The sequence below is a fragment of the Fundulus heteroclitus genome, chromosome 4, assembly GCF_011125445.2.
Source record: "Fundulus heteroclitus isolate FHET01 chromosome 4, MU-UCD_Fhet_4.1, whole genome shotgun sequence".
In the NCBI taxonomy this organism is placed as follows: Eukaryota; Metazoa; Chordata; class Actinopteri; order Cyprinodontiformes; family Fundulidae; genus Fundulus; species Fundulus heteroclitus.
In genome coordinates, this window is record NC_046364.1 from 40,588,986 (window position 1) to 40,603,335 (window position 14,350).

General features: G+C 43.4%; 2 protein-coding genes across 2 annotated transcripts; both read right to left on the bottom strand.

Annotated features, from left to right (window-relative positions):
* Positions 1 to 1,445: 1,445 nt before the first annotated feature.
* Positions 1,446 to 7,910, bottom strand: adprhl1 (ADP-ribosylhydrolase like 1). Its single transcript, XM_036136577.1, has 7 exons — positions 7,388 to 7,910; positions 6,116 to 6,280; positions 5,913 to 6,038; positions 3,459 to 3,599; positions 3,191 to 3,318; positions 2,975 to 3,107; positions 1,446 to 2,430 (listed from the first exon to the last, which is right to left on the bottom strand). Exons 1-7 carry the CDS (start codon positions 7,599 to 7,601, stop codon positions 2,261 to 2,263), a joined length of 1,077 nt encoding a protein of 358 aa, XP_035992470.1. The 5' UTR covers positions 7,602 to 7,910; the 3' UTR covers positions 1,446 to 2,260.
* A 1,427-nt stretch (positions 7,911 to 9,337) lies between these two features.
* dcun1d2b (DCN1, defective in cullin neddylation 1, domain containing 2b) lies at positions 9,338 to 13,814 on the bottom strand. The gene is given in 9 exon segments (XM_036136578.1): positions 9,338 to 9,874; positions 11,413 to 11,509; positions 11,688 to 11,770; positions 11,863 to 11,993; positions 12,089 to 12,257; positions 12,358 to 12,442; positions 12,444 to 12,575; positions 13,440 to 13,531; positions 13,573 to 13,814. Coding segments are annotated over 9 exon segments (1,005 nt in total). The 5' UTR covers positions 13,709 to 13,814; the 3' UTR covers positions 9,338 to 9,794.
* Between the last annotated feature and the right edge of the window lie 536 nt (positions 13,815 to 14,350).

A 14,350-nucleotide genomic window follows, 5' to 3' on the forward strand; every position in this document is an offset into this window, starting at 1 on the left:
TGAGAACTTAGATTGGAGGAGCTGGAAGGTGGTCAGGCGCCGGGACGTCGGTTCCCCTTTGCGCTGATCGACTTTGCGCTTTTCAGGCGGGTTGGAACTGCTTTCACGTGTCTTTTTGTCCAGTAGTTGCACCACCTTGAAGCCTTTCTTAAACCGAGTCTTTCTCTCTCTGGGTAGATCGGGTTCATGAGCGTGGATTTGTGTCACGTTGCCAGACTCCGGCGTCTCCATGCTTGTGCTGTTTGTTGTCCTCTTGAGTAGATCCTGTATCAGGTACTGCAGGAGACTCTCACAGATCCCTCGGAGCACTGGTCGGCATTTGGGATCTCTAACTAGCCGCCTCAATGCACCAACGTCGGAGCTGATTCCAGTTTCCCGACAGTCTGTTCTACAGAGAATAGAGGATAGGCAAGACTTCTTGAAACCGGCAACAGTTTAGGATGGAGCTTTAGAGCACAATAAGCTGTTTTTATTTCTCAAAGCACCAAAAGTGAGGTTTTCCCTCACTTCACCTGATTTTATTTAACTTTGTTAAATAAAATTGTTAAGTGAAAGAAAACTCCTTCCTCTTTGAACTGGCTATTTCATTAGTTATCCTGTTACTGCAGAAAAGCCAAGGATTTTAGTCTTACATCGCATTTGAAGCTGATCAAATGCTCTGGATTACAGTTCCTTGAGCTGTGGTGTAGGGAGCTGCAACACAACACAAAGAACGCTGTTTGAAAAGTCAAAAAAGCAAGCTTAACATTAATGTAGAGACGATTAGACGTTTTGGTTAGGCCTGTGCCGGTAATGGAGGTACAACAAAGGTTTTTTAAAATGTCATGGTTTTAAAACCTTTACAATTATCTGTTGTTGTGTTCCTGCAGATTGAAGTCCTGGTCCTGGTTCGGAGAAAATGTCTGAGCTGCTTGTCAAATATGAACCGCGTTGACCCCTCAGGCCGTTTAAACCCTGCACACTCAGCGTTTCCAGGACCGGCACTAAACAAGGGGAGCCAGCGGTCGGTTTCTATGCTCCTCTGGAACAAAGTCCCTAAAAGCCTGAAATGTGCAGAAAGTGTTGCCTCTTTTAGATCAAGGCTGAAAGATAATTGTTTCCAGCAGCTTTCGAGTAAAGAGTGTCACCGATGGTCTACTTGCCCAATCATGGATGAGTGACTGAAGCTTGAGACTTCAGATTATATATGCATTTAACATTTGCTTCTTTCTAAGTGAGTCTTTTCAGAGCTTCATGGTTTTTGTTATTTAATGTTTTTTTCCCTTGATTTTGTTTTAATCACTTTGTGTTGTCTTAAGTATGAATGGGGCTGTATGAATACAGTAAATAAACTCTTTACTTTACTTTCTCCTTTAAATCCTGTCGTGATGCTGCAGCACCTTGCATTTTTACTTACCACATCATGAGAATCTCACACTGTCTCATGCATAATTTTTAATGTACAATTTTTTTTAACATCTCTGTGGTTTAACACTGTAACAGGACCGGCTTTATTGGAGTCAAAGGAAACATAATATCTGTTTCCCAACTCGACATTCATAACAGTTTTATTCATTCTAAACACATTCCAGTCGCACCTTTATGCTAAGGATATATAAAGGTTAATTAAAAAAATGAAAAAGTTTGATGTAATAATGTGTCTTTGATTCTTGTTTCTTTCTTTTCATTCAAAGAGAAATTAGTGATGCAGAAAGAGCAGGTTTTCTCAAACCTTTGCAGACAGCGTTTGCTCAAACTATAAGCAGATTAGATTTAATCACATTCTCCTTGTGCTTCATGTTAACAAAAGTTAGATTCAGAAGAAAAGTCAGAGAAAAGAAGGATCTGCTTTGCTTTTCCCCCAAAGTTACTAAATGTTAAGAAAGCAGAAGCGTTTTTCTTTCCCCACAGCTCTGTCACTGGAGAGTCGCATAAAACAATCTTTTAAGCAAACAGCGTAAAATCCAGATTTCTGATTAAATGTGAATCACGAGGGAGAGTTACTCAAGAGAAAATGTCACTTCAGTTCCTTTCTTTTTATATTTCCGAGTTATAATTCTTCAGTGAGACGAAATTTGACTTTTTAATAAAAGTTCTGACAGATATGTGGATAGTGGACAGAAAAGAACAACAACAAAAAAAAAAAATCAAAGCGAGCAAGGAGTGAGAGGTGAGAAGAGGACAGCATGTCCCGTAAAGCTACTCTGAGGGACTGAGGGAGGGAAGTGTCATGTTCAGTTCCTCTCATAGCCAGCAGAGTTCAGCTCAGCGAAGATCAGGATTACTTCTCTGTGCATTTCTCCGCAGATGCCGCCTTGTAGAGCGCCTCCCCCAGCTCCTCCAGGCGTTCTCTCTTGTCCAAATCCCGGTGCAGGTTCTGAGGCACCTGGTCCAGGCCGTTCATGAGGCCGTAGAGGCAGCCTGCGATGAGGCCTGTGGCTTCGCTCTCACCTGAAAGAACGTTTAGTTTTTACAAAGTTACTTAACTCACAACGGGTTTCTGTCTGTACAATGCCGTGCGGAGGTCTCGTATAAAAACGCAGCAAAAAGCTTCGAGAAAAATGCAGAAAAAAAACTAACTTGCTTGAGGAAATATTGCTCGGAAACCCCTTTAAATGAGCAAGTACTATTTTAAGAGTTTTAGTGTGGTTTAGCTGTTTCTGCACACACTGCAAAAGCGGAACTAAAAATAAGTAAAATGTTCTTAAAATTAATGTATTTGTCCTTGATTTGAGTAGGTAAATAAGATGATTTGCCATTGGAATTAGATTTTTGCACCTAAAATAGGAACAATTCATCTCAATCATCTTATTTCAAGTGCAGGATATCTAATTATCTTATTTTAGGGGTTGAAATACTCATTCCATTGGCAGATAATATTATTTACCTGCTCAAATCAAGGACAAATGCACTAATTTTAAGAACATTTTACTTATTTTTAGATCCATTTTTGCAGTGCAGTGCCGGCAAGGTCCATAAAACAAGAACTTCTCACCTCCGTGAAACATGGCTCGTTTACACAGCTCTGTCCAGTCGCCGCCTGCAGCCAGAAGTGCATCGTAGGCGATCATGGGAGCATCATGACCTCGCCGCCCTGCACGGCCCTCTGAGCTCCAACGCTTGTACATCTGTTTTAAGAAGAAAAAAAGAGGGAGGGGGTTGTGTCTTTCTGTAGTTTGAGAGAGGGGGGGGGGAGCCCAAAGGGACTCACTTTATCTGTCTCCTCTGCATCGTAGCCTTCAGGGAATGATGGCTTGTCGTGTCCGTCCTTGTCAATCTGTCGTTCTTCGAGGTAAAACTGCCACTTAGCCTCAAAGTAAAACCAGTTTTCCTGATACTCTGTATGAAAAAAGATAGGACATACACTTCTGGGATCTCTTTTTTTTTAAGACAGCACATATTGATGACTCATTTTTAATGCTGTTCTGCGAGAATGTGTGGTTTAATGAATTAAGACGTAAAGTGGGGCAGCGCCCCACCTGCCATGTGTCGTATCGTCTTCCTGCAGTAGTCCTCTGCACGGGGAATGACCCTCATGAGCTCACGGCCCCAAGTCACCAGAGGTTTCCCCTGGATTGCAAAGGATGCAAATAATGCTGTTGTCAGGGAACCAAGGAAGCCTGAAGCCAAGAGGAGAGAGACCCCATCAGTGACGTTTGCCTCTCAGCTTTCAGGCTGTTGATATCTTAAATTTAGAGAGTGGTCAAGGAATATTCCAGCACCGTCACAATTATTGAAAAATGTTAAAAGTCTTATTCTTGCATTTTCAAAAATGCACAATATGTGCAGTTGTTTTTTTTGTCCACTATGCTTTATGATTTTATAATCAGTGTCCATAAACATTTAGTTAGCAAATAATGGCTTGTTTGAAGTGACACTGAAGCCCAAAGATAAGGGAACACTGCCTTTTTGTAGTGGGACAGATGTGTATTGGTTTTTCTTTATCAGGACATGGTTACAAGAAAAAAGCTTCTTGCCTAAACATGTCTATAAGGTCAGAGCAATAATTTTAAATGTTTTAAACAACTGCAACTGGAACAAATATGGTTAAATAACAACCAAGATATAGCTTGCCACCATGCAGAGACAGGGGGATAGTTTAAGTAAAAAAAATATACATCTAGAGGACTAGAAACAGAGCAAAACATAGTACCTTGGGTGGACTAGTCGCCATAACATCCATGTTTGTATGCAAACTGGTTGTTTGGGAGGCAGGTTGGGGAAAAAAATATATTTGCTATCCTGCTATTAAAGACATAAATGGAACCATGGGCTCTTCTCAGGTGAGACTGAGGTTAAAGATTTGGGTTCAGTTGGCTCTTCGAGGTGTTCTTAAAACAAAGTCATGCACATTGTGAGGTATGGCAGGGAATCTGTAATACTGTGGGCCTGGTCCTCTTTCAAAAAGCCCTGGGAACCGTGTTAAAATGCACAGAAAAGCAGTTGGGGGAGAAGAAAACATGAGGGGGAAACCAGGACTCCCGGTCATTGAGGGCCGGTGCTGTGTGAATTTATTTTTTTTGTTTTTTTCCCCCACCAAACCTGAATCAAAGAGCTGACCCCTGTCCTTGACCTGGCCCATATTCCTCAGGAGCCTATTAACGAACAGTTTGTGTGTTTTAGATAGTTTCTAGCAGGGAAACATCTAAAACATGTAGAGTTCTGGCCCTTGAGGACTAGGGTGCCATCGCCTGATCTCGAGAACTTCACAGAGAAAGGCTAAAGGAGTGGGTACAGCGGGCTTTACTAAAGCAGGGGGGCCAATCAATGTGGTACCACTGACTGAGCTTCCACATGAATACATGTTATTCAATCAAATGTTGGATATTTCAACATTTTTCTAGTACAGATTATGCTGCCGCTATTAAAAATAAAGGTATTTCAAAGCTTTTAACACGTCTTTAGGAGCAGTCGCGCTCTATCGGGTATGGACTCTGAACTGCTGAAGCCACAAATGGACTCTGTACCACATTCGTATATTGCACGGTTTTAATAAAACTCACCTGTACACTGTGAATTGCACACTGTCTATTTCCCCTGCATTGTTTATATTGTTTACATTTCAATCGTTTACATAAATCACTGCTGCATCTTATCCTGAAATTTACTGTATGCACTTTGTGCATACAGAATGACAAATAAAGTTGTCTAAGTCTAAGTCTAAAAGTAGATATAACTAGAGTGGCTCATGTTACTCTGAGCTACCTTTATAGTTTTACTGCTATAGGCTTAGGCTACTGGAGGACATCAGGATCTAATTTTCTCACTCTTTAGAGTTCTACTTTCTTCAATTATGCATTATGTGTTGTCATTTCTGCTTTAACTTTCTGTTCTCTCTCTTTTATCTTCATAGTAGGTACACCTGGTCTGACGTTCTGTTAACTGTGACATCATCCAGAGAAGACGGCTCACCCGCTACTACCATCTAATGTAGAACAGATTACTGGATCAATGTGTGCTTCTGTGCTTTTTTGTCTCTCTTGTTGTGTCTCTGCTCTGTCTTCTGTAACCCCAGTCGGTCGAGGCAGATGACCGTTCATACTGAGCCTGGTTCTTCTGGAGGTTTTCCTTCCTGTTAAAGGGGAGTTTTTCTTCCCACTGTCGCTTCATGCTTGCTCAGTATGAGGGATTGCTGCAAAGCCATGTACAATGCAGATGACTCTCCCTGCAGCTCTACGCTTCTCCAGGAGTGAATGCTGCTTGTCGGGACTTTGATGCAATCAACTGGTTTCCTTATATAGGACATTTTTGACCAATCTGTATAATCTGACCCAATCTGTATAATATGATTGAACTTGACTTTGTAAAGTGCCTTGAGATGACATGTTTCATGATTTGGCGCTATATAAATAAAATTGAATTGAATTGAATATACAGTCAAACAGCAACACAACACTCGCCCGGTCATTGTTGGGTTCCTGGCATCACATCACCTGTTGGGTGGTTATGGGTCATTCTGCCTATCTCAATGCTGACCTCCACCAGGTTATCCAGTCTCTCCGGCTGCCAGTATCTCATACCAACGCACATGGCTTTGGCTGCTGCTCCGAACCCAGACCCTGGAAACAGGCACACAGTATATTCGGGTCTCCGTGTTTGGCTCAGAACACGACGACGTTCCTAAATCCTGATCTACCCTTTTCATTGAAGGGTGTGTGCCAGGCGAGCAGGAAGATGTGAGGTTTCAGGTGGACGCAGGGCTCCACGGTGGCCGGGTCTGGAGCTCGTCCCTGGAGAGAGACCATGGCTTCCACATAGAGGCGCACCACCTCCCTGTACAGGTCCTCCAGACACCAGTAATCTGGACACACACACACACACACACACACACACACACACACACACACACACACACACACACACACAGTGGGAGTCACTCACGACTGGCACGCAGGGCGAGATAAGTGGAGCTGCCCTGAGCTAAGTTTAGCCCCACTCCACCACAAACACAGATTAGGGCCAGAATGCCTGCAGTAACTCAACAATGTCGCTTCAACAAACTTCGAGTTGTCCTTGAATGTTTTATCTGCGTGGGAGAAATCCACTTTAGAGAAACTGTGCTGCTAAGTTATTGATTCCCCCACTTTCACTCAATTCTATGATCTGGCAAATTGCCGACACGTCATTTTTAAGGATTTCTATGTTAACTATACCATCTGCTTGAAGATTGAGGTATCGTTACAATTTGTTCTTGAATCAATTTAAACTGCTCGTTTGAAGATTTTGCCGTTTGAGCATAAATCTTTTCATTTCCCAAATCGTGTCGTAAGGTAAAGACAACAAATGAAAACATCATGTATTACTTTCTGCGTTGTTGTCCAGCCAGCTGGCGTCTCTGCCCGCTGGATCGTTGCTAAATAGGGTTTCCTAATCCTGGAAAATGTTGTCACTATTTCTTTCCTGGAACCACTTGTCACTACCTATAGCTGCATCTGCTGCCAAACATGATCCCAGCAGATCTCAGAGGCCACCGACCAGCCATTGTTCAGAGGAGGCTGTGTTCAAAGTGGTCTATTTTGGACATTTTGGACTCTCAGTCCAGTAAGGAGGTTAACATGATGCTCCCAGGCTGGGAAATGGTTGTTTGCCAAGAAGACTTTGTCTTTGATGCTCTGTTGCACCAATGGATGGTGGCATGTTACCAGGTCTAGTCCTTCAGCTTGACTTTCACTGTGTTTATACTAAAATATATCATTCCACAAACAAGAATTAGGATTTCTGTAACTATTGTGCTTAAATCAAGCATTTTCGTTAACAGAGCTCAAAGTCTTTGTTCCATCTGAGAGCGTATGGAGATTTTAAATGAACTAAAAAGTTCATTTTCACACTTAAACTTGCTACAGTTTTTTTTTTTTTTAAGTTTCCTCTGCGTTTACATGATTCTGCTTGAAAACAGTCCTTCTCGTACCTGTTATGAGAGCCTCGGCTGTGGTCATGTGCATCAGCACTGCGTCGCTCAGGGGCCAGTTCTCAGGGTCCAGCTTTATGGACTCCAGTCCGCCCAGAGAGGCCAGCTCTTCTTGGATCTTCTTGCCCGAGGCGCAGCTTTCCCAGCGACCCTTCCTGTAGCCCAAAGCGTCGCCAACAGCCCCGAGAACCATGGCTGCTTTAAACTTCTCCATGTTGCTTCTCTTGTTGTTTCGCCCAGCTCAAGTTGAGACAAAGATGCCCTCCTGAATGAACCGTCCTGCAGGTCTTCCTTCCTTCCTCAGCAGGTGAACAGTCATGCAGCAATGAAGAGAGACCAAAAAAAACCTGTCAAACTTCAAATTCTTCCAAAAATGTCCTCCGTCTCTGCAACATCGCAGCTCCGCCTGCCTTCCATCCCTCAGAGCTCTCCTTTGAGTTTGCAAACACATGCAGGCGCAGGCCAACATGACAGTGCTGCATTATCAGCTGCAGCTTCTTTGTGTGGGTCAACGGTGAGCTCAGCTGGGTTCATGCATCTCCTAAAAAGGCAATCCCCGGGGTCCAGAAGCTTAAAAGCTGGATGACTGGCTTTGGAGCGGTAATCAGGGATGGACACAGTGTGGGAGAGATGCTAATGTGTTGCTGGGCCGGAGAGCAAGCACGTCCAGCGACCGGCGCCGGAGCTTATCGAGGTGTCACCTGTCCCATTAGAGGAGAGGAGTGAGCCCCTCATACACACCGACTCCCTCTCCACTTTTTAACAAACCGCTGCTTTAAAAATTCCTCTAAGCAGCTGCTGGGATCAGATACACTGATTTATTCAGCAAAAAAGTTAAACATTTGTCCGTTTTTAGGGCCTTTGTGTCTCTCATATGCACACGTACGCATCTGTGGGGGTACATTGTTGTGAATCTGAACATACACCCAGATAAAGCTTTAGCAGGGGAGCCGACGATGACGACACGCAGCGAGAATGCAACCTGATAAGGGACAACTGGTACCAGGTTGGGCATCTCTCTCTCTGTTGGGGCAGCTGGCTCTCAGTGGGATTGCATGAGCTGTTTATTTATTTTTTTGCCTCACATTCACTGCTGTCGTGTGATTTGCTTCCTTTGCAAACTCAGTGTTGGACCAGAATGGAACGACTCTTGTTTTTTTTAAGATCTGCGACGGAACAATGCTTGCATGCAGCGTTAAACTGGTCGTGCAGTTTATAGATTTTTCCAAACACAGCATAGTTTGTACTGTAGAAATCATGTTGAATATTTGGGTTGCAAATCTGTAAACAGTTGGACCTGATTATTCAGGTTACATCTTTTGTACGTAATGTAAATCTATCCATCCATTTTCTAACATGTCTATCCCTGTTGGGATCTCCAGCTGTCAATGGACAAGAGGCAGGGTTCACCCTGGACAGGTCGCCAGTCCATCACAGGGCAGTAATGTAAATCTAAAAAGGCCAAATCTGAAGCACATTAGGCCACATCAGGTGTATAACATCCAGGAGGATTATGGTCTCCTTCCCTTGGTCCTAATTAAAGGAACTCTCAGTGTTTCCGCACACCAAGTTATTTTGGACAATTTCATGCTCCCACCTTTGTTGGAACAGTTTGGGGACAACATGACTGCACACCAGGACGCAAAGCAAGATCAGTAAAGACACGGGTGAGAGAGTTTGACGTTGACAAAGTTGACTTCCACCCAGCAGAAAACCTTTGGCATAAATTAGCGCGGACAGCCGGGCCTTGTCCGAACTCACATATGCATTTTCAAGAACGTTTGCAAGATTCCCAAAAACCCACTTCTAAACCTTCTCATTAGTGTTGAAGGCGTCATAGCTGCAAATGGGCCAACATCGCATTATACGCTGTGGATGAAGAATGTTCATATGCATGTATACTTTTTATCCTATTCGGTGCATCTTTGGTAAACATAAATAACACAACACTCTTTATTGGCTTGGTTTTTTATTATTATTATTAAGAACAACGTAACTGAAAAATGCTTTTGATGCATGGACAGCTGTTTTCTTTCACAGCCAAAAGTAACACTGTTTAAATAAAGAACAATCTGCATAAGAACCAGTTGACACATTTGACAAAGATAACGTACCAACGGACCTCTCATTGCAAACCGCTGTTCTCACAGCTTCAGCTTCACAGGTCGGACTGCTCTAGATAAGTTACATTTGTTTAAAGAAACAACTTCTGCATCCCCCTCCCCCTCCCCCTCTTTCAAAGGCATCTTATGCAGCAGAAAAATTATCAGGAAATTGCAGGCAACCAACTCATTGTAAGCAGTTTCTTTAGGCTACCCTGTATCATACTTTCATTAAATAGGGAAAAAAAAAAAAAAAGTGGAAGAAACAGAACGGCGTCCTGCGTACGGCGGAGCTGCGACGAATATTACGTCGCGTTGCGTTTATTTCCTGCTAAAATCGGCCGAGCAAACTCCACAAAGTCATCGATGAGCACGGGCCAGGCACCTGACGAGAAAGTCAAAAAAAAAAAAGTGCGACATGAAAACAAGGACAGAAATATCATCCACATTTCACAACAAACATAAACTTTGATGTATTTTAGTAAGATGATGCATGGTTTTCACAGTTTTGTTCTTTCTTTTTTTAATCATACTATCTGAAAAGTATGCCATGCGTTTGTATTTAGCCTTTTGGTTTAGCAGTTTGCACATGTAGGCAGTGATATTTGTGGCTAATTCTAGTTCAAAAAGCAGCTCAGCTAAGGTAAATCAGACGGAGAGCACCTGTGAGCATCACTTTTCATTCGATTTAGATTCGGCCGTTTAAACAGATGCTTTGATCTAAACCACTCCACCATAGCGGCTCAGGCTGTACGTTCAGCTGAATCGTCCTGCTGTAAGCGGAGCCTCTGCTAGAAGCTAAAGTCTTTTGCATCTATGTAAGTTCTTTTTTTAGTAAACTGCATTCAGCCTCCCGCCATCTCGCAGCAGTTCCCGTCGTTGCTGAGGAAAAGCCTCCCTCACCGGGATGAGCATTTTCACAGAAGGCCTGGTGTGTTCAGGGCGTCACTTCTCCACCACATACGGCATTTTGAACCTAGTTTATTCCTCATCTGACCAGAGTCTTTCTCTGTTCACATCTCTTGCTGTGTCTTCTACGTAATTGTTTGGGGTTTTCTTTCAACAGCTCTTCCGGCAACTCTCCCATAAAGGCCAGATTTGATCCTTCTTGATTCTCATCAACCTGGTTTTAAGAAAAAGCCCCTGAAAATCAGCTCTGCTCATTGTGATAGTTAAATTGAGCCTCATGCCAGCTTCTTAACTCATTTGCAGCTTGACAAATTAAACTATTAGTGCATTTTTAGGGACTCACAAACGACTGAAATTGACTAATTTTCCCTTTATTGGCTCTCGCTGATGATCAGCAGGTCTGTTACAGGTCCACTTTATTTTCTAATCGGTTAATGCATAAAAACTGAGAACTCAATTTTCAGCATATTAGTGAATCAACCATCAGCATGCACTCTCATGCATTTTTTTTTTTTAGTTAAAAATCTGAAAAAAGCATAAATATGCTAGATTACTATAGAATACCCTGGGGTATATTTCCCACTTTTATCTGTTATAGTCTGTAGGAAAAAAAATTAGGTCACAATCATGAGGAGGGTGGCACGAAAGCAAGTCAAGTTAATTTATTTTTTTGGCAAAGAAAAGCCCGATTGTTGCATCTCTACTATTGCCATCTATATTCTCTGAGAGGAGTATCTTTTTTTTTTTTTTTTTTTTTTTTAAATCAGGACATGCAAGGACGTCTATTCAAGGATTCATTCCAAGTGCGACCATCCGCCCCGTTTGCACCTTCTCCAGGTAGAACCCTTTTCTGCCAGCAAACCACTGACATGGCTTCAGCTAAATGGCTCCACAGGTTTCTGCCAGATGGATGACGTCACAGCATCTTCTAAAACCAAATCTCTGAGACTGACTCTTCAAGGTTCCTGACTGGATCTGCGTCTCTGAAGCTGTGATGACCCGCGTGGGACTCACCTTCTTCATCGTAGTTTGACATGTCGTCTGCGATCATGTGGCCAAAGTCCAAGAGGAGGTTCCAGGTGTCTTTGGGAATGGAGCGTTTGTGATGCTCCTGAATACAGAGCGGGGGAGAATTTAAGCTTGTCATGGGTAAACCTTACCAATAAGCAGTAAACACTATGTGTAAAGCCATACAACTTAGCTTTTTTTGTAGGACTCTAGAGCCAAGACACTCCTATAAACTCCAAATGACTAATTCATTGGAAGAAAACTAAATCTTCCTCACGTACCAGCAGGAAGCGGATCCATAGATCCAGGAACTTGAATCGGCCTGTGAGGACTAGATTCCAGTACGCCACGGCCATTTCCAGCTCTGCAAAGAAAAACCATTTACAAGCCTCAGGATTTTAGATTTGCGACAGAAGACGTGACGTTCTGAGATATTCTCCATCGTGATCCGCTGACCTAACCCTTTCTGGCCTGGGTTCTTGGCGAAGCTGAACGTAAACTGGTAGAAGTCTTTAAACTTCCCCGTGTCTTTCAGCTCCTGCTCCAGCCTGGGGAGGATGGACTTGAGTTTTTCCGGACTGTCGCAGCTGAACGGCAGAAAGACAACAAATAATATGAGAACGTCTAAATGTACACATAATAAAGCCCTTTATCGGGGCTTAAAATATATATATTTTTTTACCCGAGCTCCACCATCCCGTCGAAGAACTCCTTCCTGCTAAACTCGCACTGCGTGGCCGCTCTGAACTTCCAGGCCACCACCAGGATGCTGATGCTGGCCGGGTCCAGGCTTAGGTCATCGCAGAACTGCTGGATCCCGTCGATGCCTATCTTATTCTCATCGTGCGGGTCTGTAACGAAGACGGACAACTCAGCTAAACAGACACGGAGCTTTTTTTTGCGGATTTCGAAGGCACCGATGGGCACGCGTCCCGTCGGCCCGACACTCGCCTTTGTATCGGTTGTAGAGCTGTTCGAGCTTCTTGCGGTCCACCGGGGTTTTCATGGAGTCTTCGTAGTGCGAGGCTGGGTTGGGGGTAATAGCTGTCGACGGCGACTTCTAGTTTCCAGTCATTGTGAATCAGGCAGGGCACAGCCGTCCCGTCGCCTGCCTGCGTGGAGGAGATAAACCGCCGATGCTTCTCCCTCTGCGACGACTTCAGCTTGTGCTGCCAAACAAAGCGAGCACACGAGGGAATAAATACACAGACATATTTATCGTCTGGGCCAGACTTTAGAGAAGGGAGTGGCCCAAAATATTTAGATTTGTCCAATGAATAGATGTTTGACAACATGTTTTATAGTCCGTATCACATCAAAGTGTTTTAATTTATTGAGTTTTCACACAGTCTGTCTATTTCAGTGACAGTAAAGGCCTGGTGTGGTTACCGTAATATTTCTTCTCTTTTTTTTTTTGGTTTGGATGAAAACATTTCTAGAGATCATGCCACATTTCCACAGAGCTGTTTAGAAAGAACAACTAAATTAGATCAGTTTGGTAAATACGCGCCTATTAACTACCCATTTATTGTTATTTGCGTGCGTAAAAAAGGAAATTGTGTGGGTAGGACATCGAAACGGGTTCCAACACAGGGGCCCGGACTCTCCTAAATCCGGACCCCTTTATCGTTCAAGTACAGCAACACTGAACGACCTTAACACAAAAAGTAAATAATGATTATAAGAAATTGGATGGGAGTTCAATTGCTGTGGAAATTGAACTCCCATCCAAACTCGAGACATGCATTTGATGTGCTCAGTGTAGTCGTGTGCAAAGATCTGATTTCGTTCCAAATCTGGACGTGCAGTAAACGATCCAGACTTTATGTGCTGCTGGCAATGCATGCATAAAACTAAAAAAATAAAACTAAAAAAAAAAAAAAAAAATCAAGGCAAGTTTATTTATACAGCACTTTTCAGTAAGAAGACGAATCAAAGGGTCCAGAAACTTCTGAGTTAAAGCTATTATTATTATTATTAATATTATTATTATTATTATTTACAATCAAAACCCAGCTCAAAAATCCCCTCACCATACTCTGATCATGATCATCTCTAGCCGATTGAAGTGCAGACCTGACCCACCGGGTGGTCAAACAGCAGGTGACCCAGATTCCCCTGGGTTGTGTGTGTGTGTGTGTGTGTGTGTGTGTGGGGGGGGGGGGGGGGGGGGGGGGGGGGCGTTAGATGTCGCAGGCTCTGCGTACAGGCGGGCTGCCGACCAAAAAGGGAAAGGTACGTAGCGCGAGTGCAGGTGTCCGATCTCAAAATACCAGCGACCGACCTTCCATTGCTCTGCCATTCAGGCAGTGCGTCGCCGAGGACAGCCTGATCCCTCACCGGAAAACCTCACTGCCACCCGGGATCACAAAGTCGCTCAACCCGGAAGGGCTTTACAACTCCCTCTGTTTGGCTTTTTAAAAGTATTACCTACAATTTTATTATCAGCTGTTTTTTTTTTTTTTTTTTTTTTTTCTTGGCCAACTTAATCGCCAACATCATAGTGCGCATGCGCGGGAATAAATACGTTTCGGACTAAAATCCTGGGAAATGTAGTTCCGCGGAATTGAACAGGCCACGTACTTTAAAAAGCACAAAACGCGGCACGGCAATAATTAATGACGTTTAATCGAAGCACTCGGTTACTGTCTGATAAATGCGCCTAACAACCATGTCCCCCCCCTTTGAATCCATAACGCGGCTTCGCCAGCGGTGTTGTGTTAGTTTAAAAGGTGTTGCTGTATAAAGTAACCCGTCTCACGTTAAAGCTATTCTGAGAGTAAATGCGGGATCACACCGAAGTCAGCTGCCGCCGTTTGAGAGCAACTTAACAGGCTCGTGCGAAGTGACCGAAACGTCTGAAGAAAAAAAAAAAAAAAAAAAAAAACCACAAACAAACAAAAAACTACAACTCCCAGATCAGCTCCGATTAAGATGTTTCGGA

Excerpts from the sequence above, each read along its gene's own strand:
- adprhl1 (XM_036136577.1), bottom strand. The coding sequence starts at position 7,601 with ATGGAGAAGTTTAAAGCAGCCATGGTTCTCGGGGCTGTTGGCGACGCT. Across the intron at positions 6,039-6,115 it reads CACACCCTTCAATGAAAAGG|GGTCTGGGTTCGGAGCAGCA; the intron begins GTAGATCAGGAT and ends GCCTGTTTCCAG. Across the intron at positions 3,319-3,458 it reads GACGATACGACACATGGCAG|AGTATCAGGAAAACTGGTTT; the intron begins GTGGGGCGCTGC and ends TTTTTCATACAG.